At 40.0% G+C, this 24462-nt stretch overlaps 1 protein-coding gene across 2 annotated transcripts; it reads left to right on the top strand.

Moving 5' to 3' along the window:
- Window positions 1–1485: 1485 nt before the first annotated feature.
- ARL4A (ARF like GTPase 4A) lies at window positions 1486–5429 on the top strand. Of its 2 annotated transcripts, none has more exons than XM_082693676.1 (3): window positions 1486–1891; window positions 2479–2601; window positions 3063–5429. In XM_082693676.1, exon 3 carries the CDS (start codon window positions 3153–3155, stop codon window positions 3753–3755), a length of 603 nt encoding a protein of 200 aa, XP_082549802.1. In that variant the 5' UTR covers window positions 1486–1891; window positions 2479–2601; window positions 3063–3152; the 3' UTR covers window positions 3756–5429. The 2 variants fall into 2 exon arrangements, with proteins under 2 accessions (XP_082549802.1, XP_082549801.1); XM_082693675.1 differs by having other exon boundaries at window positions 2474–2601.
- Window positions 5430–24462: the final 19033 nt, after the last annotated feature.

Below are 24462 nucleotides of genomic sequence, written 5' to 3'. Positions count from 1 at the left end.
AAGGAGTCTACTAGTCATTGCATTATACCCTTTACACTTTCTTGCTGATTATTGTAATGGCTAATGAGTTTCTACAGTTAAAACTAATATGGCAAGCTTTAACTTGTACTAGATTCAATAGCTTGATAGAATATGCTATTTGAGACTTCTCGCTTTATTTTCAAAATCGGTGCTGCTGTCTTAAAAATATATGCCGTGCTTAGTCCTAAGGTTTTCTGTTACTCTAAAAAAAATGAATTTAAAGTACTGTTATATGCTAGTCAATAAATACCACTAGCAGTAAATATCACTAGCAATAATGATATTGAGAAAAATTTAAAAATTCCTGAGGAACCATCAATCTGCATTTAAAAAGTGCAATGTTTGGGGTGCCTGGAGGGCTCAGTTGGTTAAGCATCTGGCTCTTGATTTTGTCTCCAGATCAGGGCCCTGATTTCAGGGTGGTGAGAGGTGGCCTTCCTCTGGCTCCCCTTCACAGAGTTGGCTTGAGACTGTTTCTTCCTCTCCTGTGCCCCTCCATCGCGCTCTTTCTAAAATAAATAAAATCTTGGAGCGCCTGGGTGGCTCAGCTGGTTGAGCGACTGCCTTCGGCTCAGGTCATGATCCCGGACTTCCAGGATCGAGTCCTGCATCGGGCTCCCGGCTCCTTGGGGAGTCTGCTTCTCCCTCTGACCTTCTCCTCTCTCATGCTCTCTCTCACTCATTCTCCCTCAAATAAACAAAAAAAATCTTTTTAAATAAATAAATAAAATAAAATCTTGTTCAAAAAATAAAACAAAAAGGGCAATGTTTTTAAAATACACCATATAAATTCTTCCATGTTCCAATCTTCAAGTCCACCATAAAAAGATGTTTGTTGACTGACACTTTCCCAGTATCCCTCCTCCTATGTTTTAAGTACCAATTATCACTCATCAGTTTTAATTAAATTTATTTATCACGTGGCAATTTGGTTACTTTCTTTTTCTCCCATGAGACCAGTATTCTACAAGAGCAAAGACAATGTCGATTTGCTCACCATTCTTGCCCCAAGCACATAGAATTGTGCCCATTGACTGTTAAATGTTCAAGAAGTATTTGCAAATTTATGGGTCAAGCACATGTGACATTTAGGGTCAGAATTATTGAATGGAAGCATTAAGCATTCAGGGACTAGTAGACTAGTTCCAGGGCCACCACTTATTTTCCTGGGTCAGCAGAAACAGCTCATCTTTTAGTTTATTTCCTCATTTGTAGAACGGGGATATTTCTACCTCACCGGGCTGTTACTGGGATCCTGTGGGAGAGAGGGGATTTACTTGCTTTGCAAAAGGAAGCTGAATTTCAGGCATTAGTCTGGCCCAGGCGCTTAGGGCCGCTACTGAGGCACGCCCACGTCACCCCGTTATATAAGGGGCCCACCCGTCTGGTGTCCTCTGAAATCTGACCCTACGTCACCGGCCACCGCCCAGAGGGACACCGCGCGGCGCCCTGAGGCAGGCAGGGAGGGAGGGTGGAACCCGGCGGGACCCGCGTGTCACTCGCCCCGGGCTAGAGAAAGCCTCTGAGACCGCTACCGCTCCCGAGGCCGAAGCCGGAAGCCCCGCCCGACCTCGCGGGTTGCCGGTCCCCCTTAGGCCAGTTCGAACGTGACCTTGTTTTGACGTTGCTAGGAGACCTGGCTCCCGCGCGCCCCCCTCCGGCCAGCGCCCCGCGAGCGCCGAAAGGGGGCGGGGCCGCGGCTGGCGCCGGGAGCTGTCGGCAGAGCACCGTTAGGCTTCCTAGCGCGCGGCGTACCCCCGGCGTCTCCGGCCGCCAGCCTGGCCTCACGGGTGCCTTCCGGCAGGTACCACCGTGCTCCCCAGGGGCTGTGAGCAACAAGGGGTCCGGACGACGGAGGACTGTGAGTCAGGTGAGCCGCGCGGGGCAGGCAGCTGGTGTGGCCACGCCCTGCCGGAGGAGAGGGGCCGTCCGGGTGCGAGGGGGGCGACGTGAGGGGATAGTGGCGCGGAGACAGTGGGCCTGCCCCTGCGGGGGTCCCACATTGAATCATTCACGCCAGGAAGCCGGCGTGGCCACGGCCAGCACCCTCCGGCCAGCGGACAAAGGGTTAACGCGCCGGCGGTGACCGCGGGCCCCGGATGTGGGAGCCGCGGCGCGGCGTCCGCGGGCCGCGCTGCAGGTGCGCCGGGCCCGGCGTCGTGAGCGCCCTGGCGGCGACCTGACCGAGCGGCCTACGCGTTCCCTCACCTGGTGGGGCCGCTCGGCTCCCTCCGCGGGCGTCTTGTTTTCTAACTTAAGGGCAACAGGTGGTGCCTGTGGACCGAGAGAGAACCCAGCTCGGCCGCACTGGGAGCGGCATTTCACTCTCGCCAATTAGGGCGCTGGGGCGGGTGTGAATTGGACGCGCTGGCGCGGGTGACCAATGGGATTTGGGCTCATGGGTGGGCCGGGAGGAGTGGGCGTGGCCAGATTCTGAATTTACGGTTTCTAGTCCAGCAACTGCCAGAGCTGCGCCGAGAGCTAAGCGGAGCGGACGTGGGGTGCTTCTCCGCCAGGACCCCGCGTAAAAAACGGCCCACCAAATGCTTTCTCATTTGGACCCAGACTCCACTTCCGGAGGTGAGAGCCTTGTGCTATTTTGGGGGAAGCCGGGGGGGGGGGCGGGGGGGGATAATAGTGACCTTGGGTATGCTCTTAAGCACGTGGAATTAGATCCCTGAGATAGGATTATGTGTTAGGGGCTTTGCGCCCAAAGAGGCATTTCTGTGGTTATTGCGAGTTGGACCAGATACTAATGACTAGGTTGTCTCCGGAATGAGGGCTTGGAGATTTGGGAACCCAGAGAAGTAGAGTAGTACGTGTTACTGCAATTTTCGCGAATGTTGAAGAAGAAGAATTGCAATCACAGGGATTACTCTGTTGGTTGCCTTGGTTTGCATATGTTTCCTATCTCATTGGGTTTGTTTATTGAAGCAAGTTGGATTTTTCAAGTTCCCCGTCTTGCTTATTTAAGCAGGAAGAGAGGAGAACAGTTGTAGTACGTTGTTTCACCAGAATAACTTGTTCGTTTTCACCCTCAGCACTCTGGTAGCTGGATCCCCTAGGAAGAGAAGTTCTAAAGCAGTGAGAAGAAAGCATTTCAATTTGGATCACTTAACTTGCACCTGGAAATGGGGAATGGACTGTCAGACCAGACTTCTATCCTATCCAGCCTGCCTTCATTTCAGTCCTTTCACATTGTTATTCTGGGTTTGGACTGTGCTGGAAAGACGACTGTATTATATAGGCTGCAGTTCAATGAATTTGTAAATACTGTACCTACCAAAGGATTTAACACTGAAAAAATTAAGGTAACCTTGGGAAATTCTAAAACGGTCACTTTTCACTTCTGGGATGTAGGTGGCCAGGAGAAATTAAGGCCACTGTGGAAGTCCTATACCAGATGCACAGATGGCATTGTGTTTGTTGTGGACTCTGTTGATGTTGAAAGGATGGAAGAAGCCAAAACTGAACTTCATAAAATAACCAGGATATCAGAAAATCAGGGAGTCCCTGTACTTATAGTTGCTAACAAACAAGACCTGAGGAACTCACTGTCTCTGTCAGAAATTGAGAAATTGTTAGCAATGGGTGAACTGAGCTCGTCAACTCCCTGGCATTTGCAGCCCACCTGTGCGATCATAGGAGATGGACTGAAGGAAGGACTTGAGAAACTACATGATATGATAATTAAAAGAAGAAAAATGTTGCGGCAACAGAAAAAGAAGAGATGAGTGGCGATTCTTGTTATATCTGTGTGGAGTAGGTTTTCTCTGGTCTGATGTTGACAAATGGAAGAGTGTCTACAGCCTGGTTTGCCCGCCTGCCCTCCTGGATGCTGATAAAGCTTTGTTTTGTTGAACAATCAGATGCCCAACTCTTTTGCCTTGTGGAAGATGAGTAAATGCAGTGCTTCTTAAAATGGTCTCTTATCCCTACCCCACAAATTTTGGTACTACCATTCTAGGAAGCCAAGCATGGATAACGAATTGACCAGAAAACCAGAAAACAGTTGTGGAAATTTGACCTGAAGTTAGTGAAATAAAACTTTGAAGAGTGTCTGCCTAGTGTTTTGTCTTTACATCTTTTGGGGGAAGCCTTTTCCAGGAAATTGCATATAAGGTTTTGTATGTTAACATAAAATGCTAATGAATGGAAATGTTAAGATAGATTAATATATATACACGGTTATATTGATCACATTGGTCCAACCAGTAAGGGATAAGGAGGAAGTGTTTGCTTTTTTAAGTTTTGGCCAAATGAATTTTGACATTTTCTGGAATCAGATGATGTAATGGTATATCTTAATTCTAGACAATGTTTAAGTTGGTCTAACTTAAAATAATACAAATAAGGTATTGGAGCATATTCAAGTGCATGGATTCGTTTTCCTGACAATGCATGTTTCGGTGTGTAGTTTTTTACTTTTTAGAAGTAGCTATGCATCCTTCTCCATGGTCAGGTTTAAAACACCTTTTTTGGGGGATTTAGGGCTGTTCTAGAAATAGTTTATTACCAGAAGCACTTTCACTTGAAGAACCTAAAATAATTTACTTAATTCTTTTATATAGTAAATTAGGGCATGTAGATTAATAAACGCATATGCTTGGTATATATGGATTTATGAAGAAAGCAATTGATGAATTCAGTCAAGAGGATGCAGTTCTAATACATGGTCTCTAACGTATTCCAACTGTAAAATACTTGTTTTATTGATCCTTGCTGGCTGAACACAGATGTGGTTTCATATATTTTTGTAGTGTTTTGAGAGGAGCAGAAGCTTTATAAACAACACCTGATGCACTGTGGAGTGAGAATGTAAGAGATGTCCTATAAGTGCTCTGAGCTTTAAGTTTTTGTTTACAATCTCAGAAGTGTTACGTAGGCAGTCCAGTTCTGATTATGAGGTAGGAAGAAATGATACAGTACTGCAGATAAGAATTAGGATTCTAGAAAATGAAGGGGAAAGTAGCAAAGCTATGTTTTGTGAAAATTCGCTGGTGCTGTTTACACTGGAATTCAAAAAGCCCTCTAAATTAAAAGGAGGAAAACCCTTCCTAATTCTTACCTACAAGCAAGGACTTACTTCCAGTGATCCTATATTAGCAATTCAGCATAATTCTATGTGTAAAGCCAACAGCTGTTTCTTCTGAAGATAACCAAAAGAACTGCACTTTGCTAGCAGGGTTTTATTTTGACTTGGGGTTTTCTGTTTTGGGGGTTCTCTCTCGTTTTCAGTGGTACAGTTTTTGGAACCTTGATTTTTCTTGTTATACACAAAATGAAGTAGCTTCCTGTGGAACTTTCATTGTTAAATGTACCTGCACTAGTGACAGTCACTTAGAATGTTTATATTTATAAAAATGTGGATAATAACTACCAATAAACTACTGGAGGCACTAGGAGAACAGTGTTTGACTTTTGAGTTTTAATGTATTTCCGTTTGCTGAAGCTTTTAAGTGTGCAAAAACAACTGTGACAGCTGGGTTACATGGTTACATAGTCCCAGAGAAGTTTCGGTTTTCCTCAAGTGTGACAGAGGCACCAAAGGTCGATTTTTGCGAGAACTTTTTTTTTTTTTTTAACCTTTCACTAAATGAAATCATGGTATATCTTCTCAGTATCACTAGATCTGTTGTGGATTAATAAAGCTTGCTGAAAAAAAATCAGTGAATGGATTTAGATGCTTAGCCCACCTGTACTTTTCTTAAATACTTGCTGTATAAAATCGTACTGTTTTAACCATCTCTTGGGAGTTTCAAGTGTGTTGACCCTTATTTTGTAGCCTAAGAATTTGATAAGCAAATTCATGTTACCTGTTTCATATTTAGTGCACAACTACAAAAACAAAAATGGCATGAATATAATACTAGCTTTGATTTATAAAACACATTTTCAACTCCAAAACTGGTCATAATTTCTACTCCACTAAGGAGTCTTCCCAAAATACACCCTGAAGAGTTAAGACAGTGCTAAGGTACACTGTTTCTAAAGTATATTTCTAAAATATTTCTTGAATTTGAGGTTATTTGGTTTAATACTCAATATTAATCATGGTCCAGATTACTGGTCAAATTACTATCAAAGATAAGTTAATTATGATGTCTAGACTTACTCCTAAATGGGATTATAAGCATTTAGGAAAAAAGTTTGTGTAGACAGCATATGTTCATTAATAATGGAAAAATGAATAAATCCTTGGAAGCTGAAAAGCGAAGTTACTAGTAATAAGTGTATGTAGAGAACTACTAGCCTGTAGAAGCATGATGGTTTTTGAACAGAGGGAAAGACCCAGACTTAGAATGTATGTTTGTACAAGGCATTTGACACTTAAACAGTGTCTGATTAATTATTCATACTGACCTGGAAGGAGGTCTTTGGTAGAGTGTTTCAAGGTCCTACTTAATACAAAAATTTCAGTAATCAGTAATATAAACACAGTGGTTTCTTCAGTGATCACAAAAGACACAAAACATTTTTTTTCAGCTTTTTGATGATATAACAGTCAACATTTAACTAAATAAACCTTGGAATTTTGAATATATCATTTGAAGTTGAAATTTTACATTTAAGGCTTAAATTTAGTAGAAGATTCTTAAATGGATAGTAGTGATGCTTGTATAACGTTGTGAATGTACTTAATGCCACTGAGTTATATATTCAAAAGTAGTTAAAAATTGTAAGTTTTTTGTATATTTTACCACAATTAAGAATTTATAATACTAAGTGTACACTTAGTTTCTAAGAATCAGCCAAGAGTAGAGTGAGAGCATCCTAATTTAGAGATCATATTTAGTTGCAAATTTTGTGGAAGATTGGAGTGTTGAAAGTTTATATAAACAGGGTGCCTGAGTGGCTCAGTTGTCTGGGCTTTTGATTCTTGGTTTTGGCTCAGGTCATGATCTCAGGGTTGTGAGATCAAGTTCCCTGTTGGGCTCTGTGCTCAGCGGGGAGTCTGCTTGAGATTCTGTCCTCCCCTCTACCCCCCTCCCTGCCCCCCTGCTCAAGTGTGCGGGTACATTCTCTTCAGATCTTTAAAAAAAATTTAGTATGAACATACAGCATGGTAAACTAATAATTGTAAAGTTAATATTAAAATATATGATAAACATGATAGTCCCAACAAACCACAGCTGAAATATGTGTTAAATCTGTGTATGAGAATTAGAAACCTATGAATGCCTATAAGGGAGGCTAGTTTAGGAGGATGCATGTATTGGCTAAAAACAGCTGGAGCTTTGGAGTCAGATTAGTGTTCAAATTCTGGCTCTCCAGCTATACACCTGTGACCTTTTGGCTTGTTATTTGAAACTTCTCAAAATGTGAATGCCCTAGGGCACCTGAGTGGCTCAGTGGGTTAAAGCCTCTGCCTTTGGCTCAGGTCATGATCTCAGGGTCTTGGGATGGAGCCCCACATCGGGCTCTCTACTCAGCAGGGAGCCTGCTTCCCCCTCTCTCTCTGCCTGCCTCTGCCTACTTGTGATCTCTGTCAAATAAATAAATAAAATTTAAGAAAAAATGTGAATGCCCTCCTGGGAAGATGAAGCCTGTCACATAGAATATTGAGGGTATGGAGTGAAGTAATGTGAACTATTTAGTGCCTCACCAAGTATATCATAAGAACTCAATAAATGGTAGCTATTACCGTTAACAAGTATGGATCCATAGGTGTTGAGAGGCAGTTGGTAATAGCTAGAAAAATTTAAATTTGAACCTTAGCTCCATCATGTACTACTTTCGCTTGGGAGGATTTCTTTTCCCTTAGCCTTAGTTTCTTCACTGGTAAACTGAAGCCTATGCCTACTATGTGGGTTGAATTTACTAAAAGTCTTAAATGAAACAATATATGATATTTAGTGAATACCCGCCACATAGTAAACACTTAATGGATCTTTGTTATTAATGTCCAGAATATTTTTTGACATATATTTAAATATATTTTTAATATATTTAATATATATTTATATATTTAATATATATTTAAAGTAAACTTACTTTGGAGGGGAATATTTGTGACACAAAAAGCTCTGACTTTGTTGTGTAAGCTTTCCTGCAGCATGGCGCAAAACGGGAGCTTGGTGGAACTTGGGAAGGATGAAATGTACCAAATTCTCTTGAAGTCTGGGTCATTTCCTTAAATTTCTAAAGCACAGTCTGTTTTAGCACAATATTGTCTCACCTTCCCTTTTAAGATACAAAATTTAAAAACATGATTATTTTTTGGTATAGACACAAATAGAACACTTCACTGCAGAAATTAAAAAATCTGGAACTGTGTACATTGTGGTTCAGAATACCTCAAGATTGTTACCAGTTTGCAGATTTTATGCAATGATGAGTTGGGGTCTGTACCCTGACTCTTCAGTGGAAACTTGCCAGTATTTGTGGGCACATCTGGTAGATGGTGGTGATTTGTGTTGGAGGGACGGATAGGCGTGTTGTGTTGTTTTCCAGTTACTTTCGGTTTGGGGTCAGGGTTTTATGTGTTCTGCTTATGTTTTGCTGAAGCTGAGATTACCCACGTTAGATGTGGGATTATAAAGGAGTTGAGTGGAAAATCCTGGGTTATTAGCCAAAATAAACCCATACTTTCTTTGGCCCTCTTTTCTCTGAGTCTGTAATAAGGAAGAAATTAAAACAGTGCCAAAATAGAAGTTATTATCTGGATCATTGTCCCCACCCCTTCCCTTCCTGTTTGACGACTAACAGGTAGTACAGCCGTGTGTGTGTGTGTGTGTGTGCGTGCGCGTGTGCATTTGTGCACGTGTGTGCTCCTCTAAGTGACTGAAACTGGTATAGGTTAACACCGTGATTCTCAAAATGTGGTCCCTGAACCAGAAGTATTAGCATTACCAAGAAACTTGCTAGAAAGGCAGATTCTCAGGCTCTATACTAGAGCTATGAGTATAAAAGTTTGGGATTGGGCCTATCAGGTGATTCTGATTTTCATTAAAGGTAACTATTGAGTTAACAGAAAATCAATCCCTTACACTAAAAAAAAAATTGAATTAAGATAAATAATTCCAATATCATAAGATTCAGACCTTTTTAAAAATGCTTTTTCAAAAATATGTTTGATTTATAGGAGCATCCAGGAAAACCTAGTTGAATGAACTTTAATCAAGCCATCAGAAACACTATCTTTTATGTGTCATATCTTATATATTTATTTTATACATGGGATGTATATACAAGAGAAGGGAGCTTTGCTTCTTCACTGTATGCTAAATCTGGGAATAGCAGTGTAGCATTCTAAAAATGGGTGGTTGAAGAGAGATGCTAAGGTTGATTCATTTCAACGATGCTCTAGTTTTAAATAAAAATCTTAACCTTTTATTATGACAAATCTCAAACTTATGTGAAAGTAGAATAGCATCATGAACACCCAAATACGCTCATCTGGTTTCAGTAATTACCAGCTCTTGGCCAATCCCCTTTACTCTGCATTCCCACCTACTGCCTTCTCTGCCACCGTTCTTCTCCCCCATCCCCTGTAATATTTTGAAGTCCTAAAAACTCCATTTTATTTATATACATTTTGGTGTGTGTCTCTAAAAGATAAGCTTTTTTTTTTTTTTTTTTTTTGCCCCATGGTGGGGCAAGGTGCAGGAGGAGAGGCAGGGAAAGAATCTTAAGCAGGGTCCACACCTGGCATGGAACCCGAGATGGGGCTTCATCTCACAACCCTGAGTTCATCACCTGAGCCGAAATCAAGAGTCGGGCACTTAACCGACTGAGCCAATCAGTTGCCCTAATAAGCACTCTTCTTAAAAACGATCTCAATATCATCACATGTAAAAGAAAATACTTCTTCTCAAACAATCAAATATCCACTCAATGTTTAGACTTCCCCAATTAAAGTTTTTAGAAGTTTTTTGCATTGGAAGACATCTGCCGTAGAACAGTCTGTGGTTGAAAAAGGACTCTTGCCTTTCTATCCCTGCTCTATATGATGCCAACATGAATATGAATAGTCATTTGTTGCCATTTTAATACAAAAATGGAATAACCCAACAGCACATGTTTGGAAGCCATGGGTATCTAGTGGGCCAATGAATTTTTTTTTTAAATATTAAAATGAGAAATACTTTTGTCCCTTAATCCATCATCTATCTATCTGGGATACCCTGAATAGGTCAGTAACAAAAAAAATTTTTTTTGTTTCCTAGAACAACATTTTATGAAACTGGCTATACTTCAGAATGCCTTAAGGAGCTTTTAAAACTTCCTAGACTCTACCTCTGGCATTGTGAATCAATAGGGGATGGAGCCAGTAATTTATTTACTAGCTTTTTAACACTCCTCCAACAGCCAGATAATTGCTTTGTTGGGGATGACAGAGGGATGGTACATTTAGTGGCAGGAATAAAGAGATCATAAATAGAGGTGGCCAGGTGAGCAATGACCTAGGTGTCTTAGATCCTCCCTCTTTTTTTTTTTTTTTTTCTGTATTGTGGGATTTTCTATTGACTTGACATTGATGTCAAAATAATCAAACTCAGAACTTCGTGTGACTTAGGGATGTCTCATATCTGACTGCTAAGGGTAATCTGAAAGAGCCCAGGGGAAAGGTAATATATGGAGTAAACACTTTTCCTTCATGGACCATATATATACTTTATGCTGAGAGATAGAAGGAATCCTAAAAATTTAAAATTAGTCCTTCCTTATCTCAGAAAAGATAGAGACCAGTTAGAGACTTAGAGGTAAAGTATTAACTCGTGCCTACGGTGTTGGTTTTCTGTAACCCTTATGGGAACTTTGCATATCACAGATTTCAGTGATCATTTCGCAGCCAATTATTTTGAGACTAACAGGTATGATCAGGAAGAATCACAGGTGTATTGTAGTAACAACACCTGAATAACCAAACCCCTGACACATTTGATTAATAAACACTTTCAGTCTCTCAGTTCACTAGACAAAGATGGTTCGTTCCCATTGCTCGGTCAGTCTGTCAGCAACTCCCCAGGCTGAAAACTGGTGTTTGTTTCAAATTTTACAGAGAGAGTTCTATTCATACTTGTGACATACTTTAGCTATGTGACTGAAGGAACGTTACTTAATTTTCCTGAGTGGCAGCCTTCTCACCTGAAAATGGTGATCCTACCTCTCTTACAGGGTTATATTCTGAAAGGCTTGTAAGTTATCTGGAATGATACGGGGCACATACATCCGACATTCACTCAAGAAGCATTTGAATGACTGCCTCCTGCCGCCAGGTGTTTGGAAGACAGCAGTAAGCAAAGCTGAGATGGTATGATTTCAGTCTCCTGCATAGAAAGTAAGCTCCAGCAGGGTTGGGAACCGTAACCATTGTTGTTTATCTCTAGCTCTTAAAACCCTGGGCAGCAGGGGCACCTTCTAATCGCTCGCCTATCTGCACAAGGAGCAAGTGAATGAAGCTTAGGGCTGATGTGGGAGACAGACAAATTGTAATAAAAAAACAAAGATAAAATGTGGAAAGTGCTATGAAGGAAACAAAGAGCTAAGGAAGGGACAACAGTAGGAAAGACTTTCGTTTGACACAGTCCTTTGAGAAGGTTTTTCTGGCCTGTCCCAAATACTATGGGAAGACTAGAAGGAAAAGCATTTCAGGCAGAGGGAACATTAGACCCAAAGGGCAATCACTAAATGGAGCTGATAACTGAGAGAAACTAGTCTGGTCAAAATTACTGAGAAAAGGAGAGAATGGCAGCATATGAAGTTGGACACGCAGGGTAAGACATTTTTATCAGGTTTGACAACTGTGTTTTTAGTGTGAATAGTTGGCTTTTATTTAATCTTTGTATATTAAATACAAATTAGTATTTGTGTTGAAATCTACCATCGTATTTTTCCATTTGTTTGACCATTTCTGTTTCTTTTTAATGTCTTGTTCCCTCTCTCCCTTTTGATTTGAGTATTTTATTCTTTTTCTAATTGCAGATTTTTCTGCAAGTCTTTTTTTGAAGCCATAATTAAAACATACATCCTTGGGGCACCTGGGTGGCTCAGTGGGTTAAAGCCTCTGCTTTCGGCTCAGGTCATGATCCCAGGGTCCTGGGATCGAGCCCCGCATCCTGCTCTCTGCTCAGCAGGGAGCCTGCTTCCTCCTCTCTCTGAATGCCTCTCTGCCTACTTGTAATCTCTGTCTGTCAAATAAATAAGTAAAATCTTTAAAAAAAAAAAAAGTTCTTTATAAAAAAAAAAAACCATACATCCTTGATTTAGTGAGGTCGAATATAAATGAGCACTTTTGCCACTTCTACTTTGTGGACAATACAAAAACATAAAGGACTTTTAACTGCATTTACTTCCTTTGTAATAGAGAAGCTATTACTGTCATGTATTTCATAGACAATGAAGAGCTTCTAAGCAAAGCTATTTATTGCATTCTTATTCTTTCTGCTTTCTGCTTTTTCTTGAATCTCTTGAGGTATCATCTGGGATCATTTTCCTTCTGCCTGAAGAACTTCTTTTATTATTTTCTCTAATGTGATCCACTGACGACAAATCCTTCCAAGTTTGGTTTCTGAACATACATATTTTGCTTTTATTTTTAAAGGATATTTTTACTGTGTATAGAATTTTAAGTTGGTTCTTATTGTTTTTAGCACTTTAAAGCAAATATGTCATTCTAAGGGTGCCTGGCTGGCTTAGCTGGTGGAGCATGTGACTCTTGATCTTGGGGTTGTAAGTTCGAGACCCACACTGGGTGCAGAGATTACTTAAAAATAAAAAAATCTTTTAAAAATAAAAATTTTAAAAGCATGTCATTCTGTTGTCTTCTTATTGTTGGGAGGTCAGTTGTTAACCTAATTGTTTTGCTTATATGAGAGTAGTATGTCTTTTATTCTCTGGCCACTTATAAGGTTTTTCTTGGTGTTCAAATTTTGCAATTTGACTATGTGTCTTTGTATCTCTTTTGGTTGGGATTTGTAGTTTTCCTCAATTCATGCATGTCCGATAACACCAGCATCTGGTAATTTGTGAGTCTATCTTGAGTTTTTTAATTAAATTTTGCCCAACTACATTTCTGTTTTTTTCCTGACCACCATACATCATAAATAAAACTTCAGTGATATTTGAGGCTCCGTAGGCTGTCATCCTCCAGAAAGAATTGACTTCTGTTGCTGGCAGCTAGCAACAGTCCATCTCTCTGGGCTTCCTTTTTCTTCTGGCTCTTTCTCCCAAATCCTTACTGTCTCTGCAGCCCTCAGATCCCTTCGGATAGATTTAAAAACACAAATTACCTAGCTTTTCCAGTTTGTCTGAAGTGGGAGGTTGGTAAGTAAAAACAGTAAAATTGACTCCAGTAGCAATAGGGAAATATTCAAGGGTTTGATGGCATCTGATTCCTATTTTAGGATGATGGTTAAAATTATTATTTTGTCATCACTTCCCTTAAAATGTCCCTGAAATTGCCTTTTATCTCCATTTCCACTGTTATCATCCTGTCCTGAACTCGAGTTACTAGCTTGGGTCTTGCTTTTATCTTGCTCTCTCGGGCCCTGAAGGCCATCGAGGTTAGATTCTTTTTCCTCAGATCCTGTTTCTTTTATGTCTAGATCTGGAACCTAAAAAAAGCCATGCAGTCCTTTCACCTAAGTAAGTAGTTTTGGTCATGGCATTTTATCGGAGAGCAAGAGGCTCGAGGGGGCTAAGGAGCTTGTTCTGTCCAGACGGAGTGACAGGTTGGGCATCGGCCTCCTGAACTTCAGGAGGGAGAGCCCTGGTTTTGTTACCGACTTGGATTCTGCCTCAGACTGTATTTGCTGTAGCAGCATTCGTCTTCTGTTGTTGCTGCAGACAAAACTTGGCTAAAACTGAAATTATTAGAAAAAGTTAATATCTTCATTGCTGTTGATGCTCACAGGTACCAGAGTTGCTTGCCTGGTGCTTTTTTTCAGAGATGTTTGGAGATTTGTTTCCTGAGAGGTTTAACATTGGCCAGCATGATTGTTAGTAGTATTTTAGAATAGGAATCCTTTCTATTTATACATAAACAGATTTAATGTTATCACACACACACACACACACACACACACACTCGACACTCATGTAGAGACACACATACCCGAGAATTTTAAGAAGGATATAAGACATTAAATTTAGTGCTTTGCAATTTTGATTATCTAATCTAAATATGTATTTTTTTTTAAAGGATCAGAGAAATTTGCTTCCTGGACTCCAGATTCTTTCTTTAACTTGATGTTTCCTCGGTACTATGATATTCTTACTCTGGGATGGTTTTCAGCACATCAAATGCTTAATTCACCTGTTTCACTGTATACTGGGCTTTGTATGTGCTCACAAGCCTGGACATAGATTAGGGGGGTGTAAGGAAGCAGAGCTTTTGTCATTTGTCTTAAAATAAAATGGCTATTAATGTTCTACTTATTAATCTATGCCCTAGTATCTGCCATTTATACTTACTAGATTAAAGTTTCAGTTCCATCTCTAATATACCTTAAATTCTTGAGATCACTAAAGTCTAGCTTACATATGTTGAGCAATAAATGGAGGCCCGCAGATCCTGGAGTGACTGATTTAATCCCCTGGATTTGAAATACTAGAATTCCAGACCTGACAGAATAGAAAAAGTTAGACCAAAATGGTGGTGGTGATGCCTTGTAAGAGCTTAGGTTCTGGAACCAAACTGACTCGTCTAGATGTGGGTTTTACCATTTCTCAGCTGTCTACCTTTGGACAGATTGCTTAACCTCTCTGGCCACAATATTATCAACTGTAAAATCAGACACCAACACTATGCCCTTTTGGAGTTGTTATAAGGATTAAAATAATCATGACATGTTAAGTATTTGGAATCTTGTCCTGCCCTTAGTAAGTAATATATTATTGTTATTATTATTAGTTTAGCAATAAAATCTTCTTTGAAGTGGCCCAGATATAATAGGGTTTGTGTGGAAGATCTTTGCAATCCCTGACATTCTGTCAATTAATGTAGTTTTCAGAGATTGTTCAGTGGTGTGAATGAGCTAGAATTCTCTCCAATCTGATGTTATTTAGATCCGTACCATTCTGCATATGGCAATCTGTGGTCCCTACACTAATAAGCAAATGTTTATTTAAAACTCAGTGTTGCGAGAGGGATGGGTAGATTGTGACGCAAATTAAACATGAGATAATTAAAGAGATTTTTCAAGAGGCAGCAGTAAAAGTTTGCTTCCTACTGCAGAGAGGAATGTTCTGGGAGGTCTGATTCCAAAGGAGGAGCAGCAAGCAGCCAACCACAGGCTCTGCCTTTCTTATGTTTCTCTGACCCCGTTTGTAATTGAAAGTCAGGTGGACAAAGGGCTTCTGTCACATCTTGGAAGTCACTAATATTGCTAAGTAATACATGTTACCACTTTAATTATACAGCCTTGCCGAAATGGTGTCGGCCTCAGGTTTCACAGGTGTAGTGTAATACCAAATTGGCCATGACCGCAAACAGGATGTCATTGTCATTCCTTTCAAACTACACAGCAGTCATCTGGTAATGTGTGAACACCTGGATTTGCACGTCCTTTAACCTGAAGCAAAATGGAGAGGAATAGGCTGGGTCTAGTTTTGTCTTTGTGAGAGCTGGCCCATGGCCCTCCATCTTTGTATAAACATTGCATTTGGATATGCGCCTGTGTATATGTAAGTGTGTATTTTTTAGAACAACTCTTTGAGGGAACCATTACTTTTGCTGTATTATGGACAGCAACGTGGGTGCTAATGAATGTTAAGTACTAATAATAACAATACCAGTAATTTACAGGTGAGGCATTGGTGACTCACTACTTACTATGTGTTCAGTATTTAAATTTGGCTATGCAAATGTATCAGATAATTTCTTATATGAACTTAACTTTCAGGCTATTCATTCATCATCAAGGAAGAACACTTTAAATACTTTTTGTTTTATTTTATTACTTTTAATTTTGGAACAGTTTTAAATTTGGAGAAAAGTTACAAGAATTGAACTAAAAAAGATGAAAAAGTATTTCTGCGCATTCTTATCCCAGAGACTTCATGCTAGGTTGGCCAATTGTCTCAGTAATGTCCTTTATGACATGGGATGCAATCCAGGATTAATTGTGATACCTGGTTATCTCATTTTTTCTGAAACAATTCCTTCTTTCTTGACTTATTTGTTTTTAACTTTTTTTTCTTTTAAGACTTTACTTATTTATTTAACAGAGAGAGAGAGAGAGTGAGCGTGCACAGGCAGGGGGAGCAGCAGGCTGAGAGAGAGGAAGAAGCAGACTCCCCACTGAGCACGGAGCCTGATGTGGGACTCGATTCCTGGACCCTGGGATCATGACCTGAGCCAGAGGCAGATGCTTAACCGATTGAGCCACTTAGGCACCCCTTTTCTTTTTCTCTTTTAAGATTTTATTTATTTATTTGACAGAGATCACAAGTAGGTAGGGAGGCAGGCAGAGAGAGAGGAGGAAGCAGGCTCCCTGCTAAGCAGAGAGCCAGATATGGAGCTTGGAGCTCCATCCCAGGACCCTGGGATTATGACCAGAGCAGAAGGCAGAGGCTTTATCCCACTGAGTCACCCAAGTGCCCCTTAGGCACCCCTTTTCTTGACTTCCTCGGCCATATCATTTTTGAAGATTAAAGGCCAGTTTTTGGAGGTTGTCCCTCCATTTGGGTTTATCTAATGTTTCTTCATAATTATATACAGGTCATGCATTTTTTTGAACAAAATCTCACAAAAGTGATGCTTTGCTCTTTTTCTTGCGTCTAATCATATGGCACGTGGTGTCAATTTTTTTCATTACTGGAGATGTTAACTTTGATCACTTAAATAAGATGTTGTCTCTGAGGTTTCTCTACTATAAAGGTATGATGTTTTTTATATTTGGGAATTAGTAATTATTAGATGGGGAGAAATTTTAAGACTGTAAAATCCTGTTCCTCTAATCCACTGATTAGTTTTAGTATCCTTGTGAAATGATAACTAATAATAATAAAAGTAATAATAGCTGTTGCTATTTCTTACCTGATTATCACTGTATTGGTTGAGAGATGTTGATTTTCAGGGTGCCTAGGTCACACAGTTGGTTAAACCTCTGCCTTCGGCTCAGGTCATGATCGCAGGGTCCTGGGATGGAGCCCCACATCTGGCTCCTCGCTCAGTGGGAAGCTTGCTTCTTCCTCTCCCACGGCCATTCCCTCTGCTTGTACTTTCACATTCTCTAGCTCTCTGTCAAATAAATAAAGAAATAAAAATCCTTTTAAAAAAGAAAAGAAATAGTGATTTTCTAATTTCTTTATTCCTTCTACATTACTTGGTATTAAACTATAAGGAAGAGCTTGTTTTCTTTTTTTTTTTTTTTTTAAGGAAGAGCTTTCTTTTCTCCCTGTTTATCTGTATCATTGAGGACTCCTGAATTCTTTTTTTCTTCTTTCTTTCTTTCTTTTTTTTTTTTTTTTTTTTTTTGAGAGAGAGGGAGAGAGAGTAGTATGGGGAAAGGCAGAGGGAGAGAGAGAATCTTAGGCAGGCTCCATGCCCAGTGCAGAGCCCAACTCTGGGCTTGATCTCAAAACCCTGAGATCACAACCTATGCAAAAATCAAGACTTGGGCACTTAACTGACTGAGCCACCCAGGCACCCCCATGAATTCCTTTTTTATTCAATGAGGTCAATTAGGTCCTATCATTATTTATTTTAATGTTCAACTTATCCCAGATTTGACTAGTAGGTGACCCTTCAGGCTGGATTCTGGGTCCTTTTGACCTATAGCCATCATTCTTACTTTTGGGCACAGTCAGATGACCCAAGCTCATCTTGTTCTTATACGATCCCTGGGATCTGCCATCTCACCAAAAAGCCTTGTCTCTTTTAGTTGAGTGACTCCTAAACTAGATCTAGAAACTAAGATCAAGATGGGTACAAGGTATGCCCCTGCTGGCATAGATATTCCTGCTTCTGGGCAAGTCTAGTGGAAAGAGGAAATTTATACATATACCTACACATCCCTCTATTTCTCCTCTCTCTCTCCATGTATATATAGATATATGTGTATATCTGTATATGTATATGTGTTATATGTATACACACACATTTATTTATGAGCCTCCATACCTCCAATTCCTATTTCCTATCACCACAGAACTCATCATAGGGTCTTCTTGAGCTTACAGTGAAGTCACCTACCAATAAACCCATCCAAAGTTGAAATACCATCAGTTGAAAATGCACCGAATACACCTAACCTACTGAACATCATAACTTAGCCTAGCCTTCCTTAACATCAGAACTCTTCCATTGGCCCACAGTTGGGCAAAATCACCTAATACAAAGCCAACTTTATAATACAGTGTTGAATATCTCATGTAATTTATTGACTACTGAAAGTGACAAACAGAATAGTCATCTGGGTACAGAGTGGTTGTAAGTGTGTTGTTGAGGGAGAGGGAGAGAGAGAATCTCAAGTAGACTGCACATTGAGCATGGAGCCTCACCCCGGGGCTCATCTCAGGACCCCGAGATCATGATCTGAGCAGAAATCAGGAGTGAGCTGCTTACTTGACTGAGCCACCCAAGTGCCCCAGAGACCACTAGATTTTGAGAGAAACAGCTAAATGGTTCTCTTCTCCATTAAGAGTAGGAATTGGCAAACCACAAGGTTAATTTCTAGTTGGCTTTCTGAATTCTGTCTTTTTTCTCAATTCTTCTGCCTTAGTCATTCTGTAGCAGGCCCAGGGAAGGTCAGACAGGAAGAAGTCTCCCTCCATGGTCGGTTAGAATAGTCACTGAGTAATAACAAATAAACCTTTCCTCAAAGGCCTTGGTATCCTGTCTTCCAATCCCAATGATGGAGGCCTTGGGCAGATTTTGAGTGTTGCTTTTGACTGCAATGGGTCAAAATTTTACCATATTTAATATCATAATTCTTTTGAATAGTATATATGTCTCAGTGATTTAAAGCAACCTTTCTCCCTGCAGTACAGAAATTGACAACTCCAAATATTATATATACGTATTAGTATATTTTATTTGTGTATTTTATATGCATATTATGCCATGATATATTTTGCATTATAAAGATACTCCTTAAAACTAAATACTAGTATCACAATTGGAGTTGTCCTTCTGTATCGGAGCAGATGGAGCATGTGATATGGGTCACATTTTGACAGGGATCTCGGGTCTGTCGCAAGCTGCGTGAAACTCAGGGTGGAGTCTGCATGACAGGCCCATTATGATTCTATCTTGGACACAGCACAGTGACACTTTGCTTATAACTTAACAAGTTCGTAGAGTTCACAGGTAATTCACATAAACGCAGAATGTCTGAGTAGCGAGGTAAAAGACTGTTTCCCTTTTGGGGGCACTAGGTCTAAGTTTACAGTTCATTTCTGTATACCTAGAAACTTCAGCAGTCATCACTTTGGTTTAAGTATGGTTAACTTAAATAGCTTATCACTTATTTTGGATCTGGATGATTTTAAAATCAGAAAGTCACTTAAGTCTCGCACAATCATCTTGTTTATTTTTTAGAGCTTACTTTCTAGTCCTTTTGGTTTTATTCATAACTCTGATTTTAAAAAGAAGATAAATGTCATGTGAGTAGATGAGGTTTTTTTGGGGGGAAATCTGTTTTCAAATCTGTCACAGGAAGATACTCTTCTGAGATTGCCCTTCTGGAGTGCTTGAGTTGGAGGAATGCTATGATAAAACATTTTCACAATTATTTTATCAAGCATAATATTCAGCAAATTATAATACTAACCTTATTATACAGAGTCTCGGGAAATAGATAATAAGTATTATTATTTCATGTTTAGTGATAGAAGCATTAAGGCTGACACTAATAGGTGATTTTAAAATAATGATTAAATTCCAGCTAAACTAGTCATTTGACAAGCATTTACTGAAAGTCCTTAAGAAAGCAACGGCAGGAATGATGGTGATACTAAAAACACAGCAGGGTAGACTCGCCTCTTTAATGCCCATGACTCTTGTGCAACGGGTGTAATTAACAAGCCATTGCAACCACTGGAGGAACATCTTGTAACATAGTTTAGGGAGTCCTTGTCCTTAGATTCATTAGCAAACGATATTCTGTAATGATTCTGTAAATCATAGCAGTCAACGGATTTTAAAATATTTGGGGACGTATAGTTAAAAATCGAAAGTCTGACAGAGAACTTGAGTGGGTGCCTTTACTTTTAAACCCCTCATAGTAACCTCCTGGCATTTTCTCAACTTCTGGGGAAGGCCCAGGACGCCTATCTCTCAGCAGATGAAATGAAGCACCGACAATAGAATTTTGTTTTGAAATCCAGCAATTTCATAAGCCTATTGAAATTATGTTCATCATTACTAAACTCTACTGGTGTGTTACATAACAAGACTATGACTTAATGGCAAATCCATTCATTCATTTGAACTTTTGTAACACAAAAATCTAGAGGCACAGAATTCTGCATTTCTTCTGCCAAGAAGTAGCTGAAGTAAATGTATTTTTAAATGATAATATCTGCTATCATATACATGTCATAGCAGTTAAAAATTCCGAGGAATAAAAATTACATGAGATGTACCAGCTCGCAATAGCAGAAATATGAAAATCTGGCTGATGATTTGTTGGGAATAAGTTTGTAAAATGTTTTCAAGAAAAAAGAAGATGTAAAGATAGATTAAAAGTATTTCTTTTTAATATGGGTTCAATTTAATTAAAGAGCAACAACAAGCCATTTCTTAGGACCTTGCTCCCGAGATGCTGTACACCGCTCAGCCGACTGAAGGTTCTCAAACCTTCTTGGATTTGGGCACTTCTAGGGTCTCAGTAGTTTTTTTGTGGTGACCCCAGGGAGAAAAAAATATCTAACAGTCTGTTTATTAAGTAATTAGACCCAGGGCACCTAGGTGGCTCAGTCGTTAAGCATCTGCCTTCAGCTCAGGTCATGATCCCAGGGTCCTGGGATAGAGCCCTGCATCAGGTTCCCTGCTTGGGGGTGAGGGGGGAGGTCTGCTTCTCCCTCTCCCACTCCCCCCGCACCCCTGCTTGTGTTCCCTCTCTCACTGTGTGTGTGTGTGTGTCTCTCTCTCTCAAATAAATAAATAAAATCTTAAAAAAACAAAAATGTAGTTATACACGAATTTAATAGTATTGTAGTAGTGGCTTGAGTGGTGTTTGACAGATGTTGCTTTGACAGATACTGCTTCCTTCAGCATTTAAAAATGTCCTATGATACCGCTGTGTGTGTACAGCAGCCAGCACGGTTTTGAGAACCATGGTCTTAGCAGCCTTCAGGGCAAAACACTGGTAATGACCCCAGAGCTCATTTCCTGCAGGCTGCTAAAAGGAGAGTGTCTCTAAATGATGGCATACTCGGGAGGAGTTGAAGAGAATGAAGTAAATAGATCTGTGTATACTGATCCAGAGGGGTCTCCAAAACATGCTCTTAAGTAAAACTTGCAAATCTGCGGAGGAGTAGCTCTAAATCTATACCATTCAAGACCCATACATGTATATACATATAAATGGATACACGCACAAAGTGTATATGTATTTTTTGCGTACATATACATCACATACAGCATTTTGTGCTGGTCCCTTAAGCTCCCTGGCCTGCTCAGGGGACTCCCACCCAGTACTGTGGGCCACTCCAAGGTTCGCAATGGATGGCCCGGGCTTTCCCTTCAGTAGTTGTCTTTTCCCTTTTTCCAAAACTGCTATGTCTGGCTCTGCATATTCCATTTTCTCCTTTCCCCTACCTGTTTAAAGAATTAAAACAATTTAAAAAGGAATTATATTGTAAAGGGAGTAAACTTAAAGTTGTACCCTGTAGGGCTTTCTTGATGCTAGAAGGAGATCAGTTAAAATCTTAAAACCTTCCTAAGGAGCCCTCAGTGGCAGAGCCTCCATTTCTTTCTTTCTTTCTTTCTTTCTTTTTTTTTTTTTTTAGATTTTATTTATTTATTTATTAGACAGAGATCACAAGTAGGCAGACAGGCAGGCAGAGAGAGAGGGGGAAGCAGGCTCCCTGTTGAGCAGAGAGCCCGATGCGGGGCTCAATCCCAGGACCCTGGGATCACGACCTGGGCGGGAGACAGAGGTTTTAACCCACTGAGCCACCCAGGTGCCCAAGAGCCTCCATTTCTAAGTCAGTTTTCCCGACCTCGGTTTCATGCATTTCTCTCATGCCGCCTACTCCTCCCTCTACCCTTTCCTGTAAGCATCTTTTAATATATCACACAGGCAACTCCAAACCCTGCCTAGCACACAGTCTAGTTTGCTCCAGGGTCCAGCTTCCCTCCACAGTCCATCTCCCTGCCTCCATTAGCATGTTTCCCATAGACAGTAGCCTCCCCACCTTATCCATGGGAGAGCATTCCAAGACCCCAAGTGGATGCCTGAAACCCTTTATATACTGTTTTTTCCTGTACATACCTAGGATAAACTCTAGTTTATTAAATAGGCATAGTAAGAGATTGTCAACAGTAACCAAAAATAAAATAGAACAATTTTAATAGTAGACTGTATTAAGAATGATGTGAATATGGTTTCTCTCTCTCTCTCTCTCTTACTGTACTGTAGTCACCCTTCATGTGATGATGGGAGATGATGGAACACTTACCTGATGAGGTGAAGGTGTGGTAACCTAGCATTAAGCTATTGTTGACCTTTTGACTGTGTGTCAGAAGGTGAATCATCTGCTTCTGGACCACTGTGGACTGTAGATAACTGAAACCACGGAAAGTCAAACTGTGGGGAAGGGGAATTCTACTGTCCTAGGTCTCTGTACCTGTGGGGAAGGATTCTCTTGGTCCATTCTGACCGTCACAATAGCTCAACAATGTGATTTGTACACACACTCTAGCTACCAGGCACACACACCTGTTTCTGCTTTCAGGCTCATTTGGTAGCTTATTTCTGGCTGGAGGTCAGTATCCCATTCCCACCAAGGCCTTCCCCCAACCTCCCCATATAAGGAGTGTCCTGGGTAGAGTTGTCAGATAAAATGCGGGAGACTGAGCTCAATTTGAATCTCAGATAAGCAATAGTTTTTTTGTTTTTTTGTTTGTTTGTTTGTTTGTTTGTTTCGGAAAAGTATGTTCCAAATAGCACATGGGGCATATTTATACTGAAATAATAATAAGAAGAATTAGTCATTCATCTGAAATTCAAACTGAATTTGGTTGCCTGTATTTTTATTTGCTAAGCCTGGCGACCCTACTTCTACTCCTTTTCTAGTATAACACTCCATTGTGATTTTGTCCTGGCACTGACCACTATATGCTATCACTTGTTTATTGAGTTGTCTTTTTGTGTTTGATGCCTGTCTTCCTCCAGAGGCAGGTAGGGTCCATGAGAGCAGAAACCCTGTCCTAACTCCCCACTGTTGTCCCAGAGCCTAGGATGCGGCCTAGTATGTGGGAGATACTCATGGCCCTCTCTTCAGGGGATGAACACGCATCTTCCAAAGACAAATGTTAATTCTCATGGGGAGTCCATTTTAAACTGGCAATATTCCCTCCCTACCTTGTATTCTGTGAGGAACTCACCTTCACAAAATTGCGTTGTCACATCATTCTAGATCGGACAGTTTATCCTTTACTGCTCCCGATTATGCCCTTCAGTTTGTTTAAAACAAACAAAACTTTAGGACATTTAGTGATCTTGATAAAGGGAAGGGAGGTTATATTACCGAGGTAAATATAAATATACATATACATATTTAACCAATTTTTAAAAACTTTAATAATAAAAAATGTATCAAATTTAAATTCATATGATATTATCCACACATTAGGTTGTCTTGGGGTTAACTTTAAATGGTTTTTGGCAAAAGTCTCACCAAAAAGCTTCCTTTAATGTAATCTATACAGATTTTTGAACTTTTTTGGTAAATGTAGCATTATATGAAACTCTTGAGTTTTTTAAAAAAATTTATTCTTAAGTTAATTGGCTTTCTAATAGTTTAAAGAAAGGTAAAATAATAGTTTCTTGTTCATCTTAGTATATGATTAAAAAAAATTTTTTTTTAAGATTTATTTATTCACTTGATAGAAAGAGAGAAAGACAGAGCACAAGCACCAGGGGTGGCAGGCAGAGGGAGAGGGAGAAGCAGAATCCCCTCTGAGGCAGGAAACTGATGTGGGGCTCTTTCCAGAACTCTGGAATCATGACCTGAGCTGAAGGCCAATGCTTAACTGACTGAGCCACCCAGGTACCCTCTTAGTAAATTATTTTTTTCCCCTAGGCAGTTTTTTCCTTGGAATATAAGTTCCTTGGAACATTAATCTTACTGATAAAAAATAAAATCCTATATGATCTTTTTCACAAAAAGATGAATTTGGCCAAGCAATCTTTAGGCAAAATTATGAGTTGAGCAATTATGAGGAGAATCTAATCAATATCAACTGATTTTTGCATAATTCAGATCTTAATTCCAAGTATAAGGATCTTGTTCTTAATTCCAAATATAAGGATCAAGATTTTA

The sequence above is a fragment of the Mustela nivalis genome, assembly GCF_964662115.1.
Source record: "Mustela nivalis genome assembly, chromosome: 12".
Taxonomy (NCBI): domain Eukaryota; kingdom Metazoa; phylum Chordata; class Mammalia; order Carnivora; family Mustelidae; genus Mustela; species Mustela nivalis.
The sequence above is the reverse complement of the archived record's forward strand: the minus strand, read 5'-3'. Positions and strand labels throughout refer to the sequence as shown.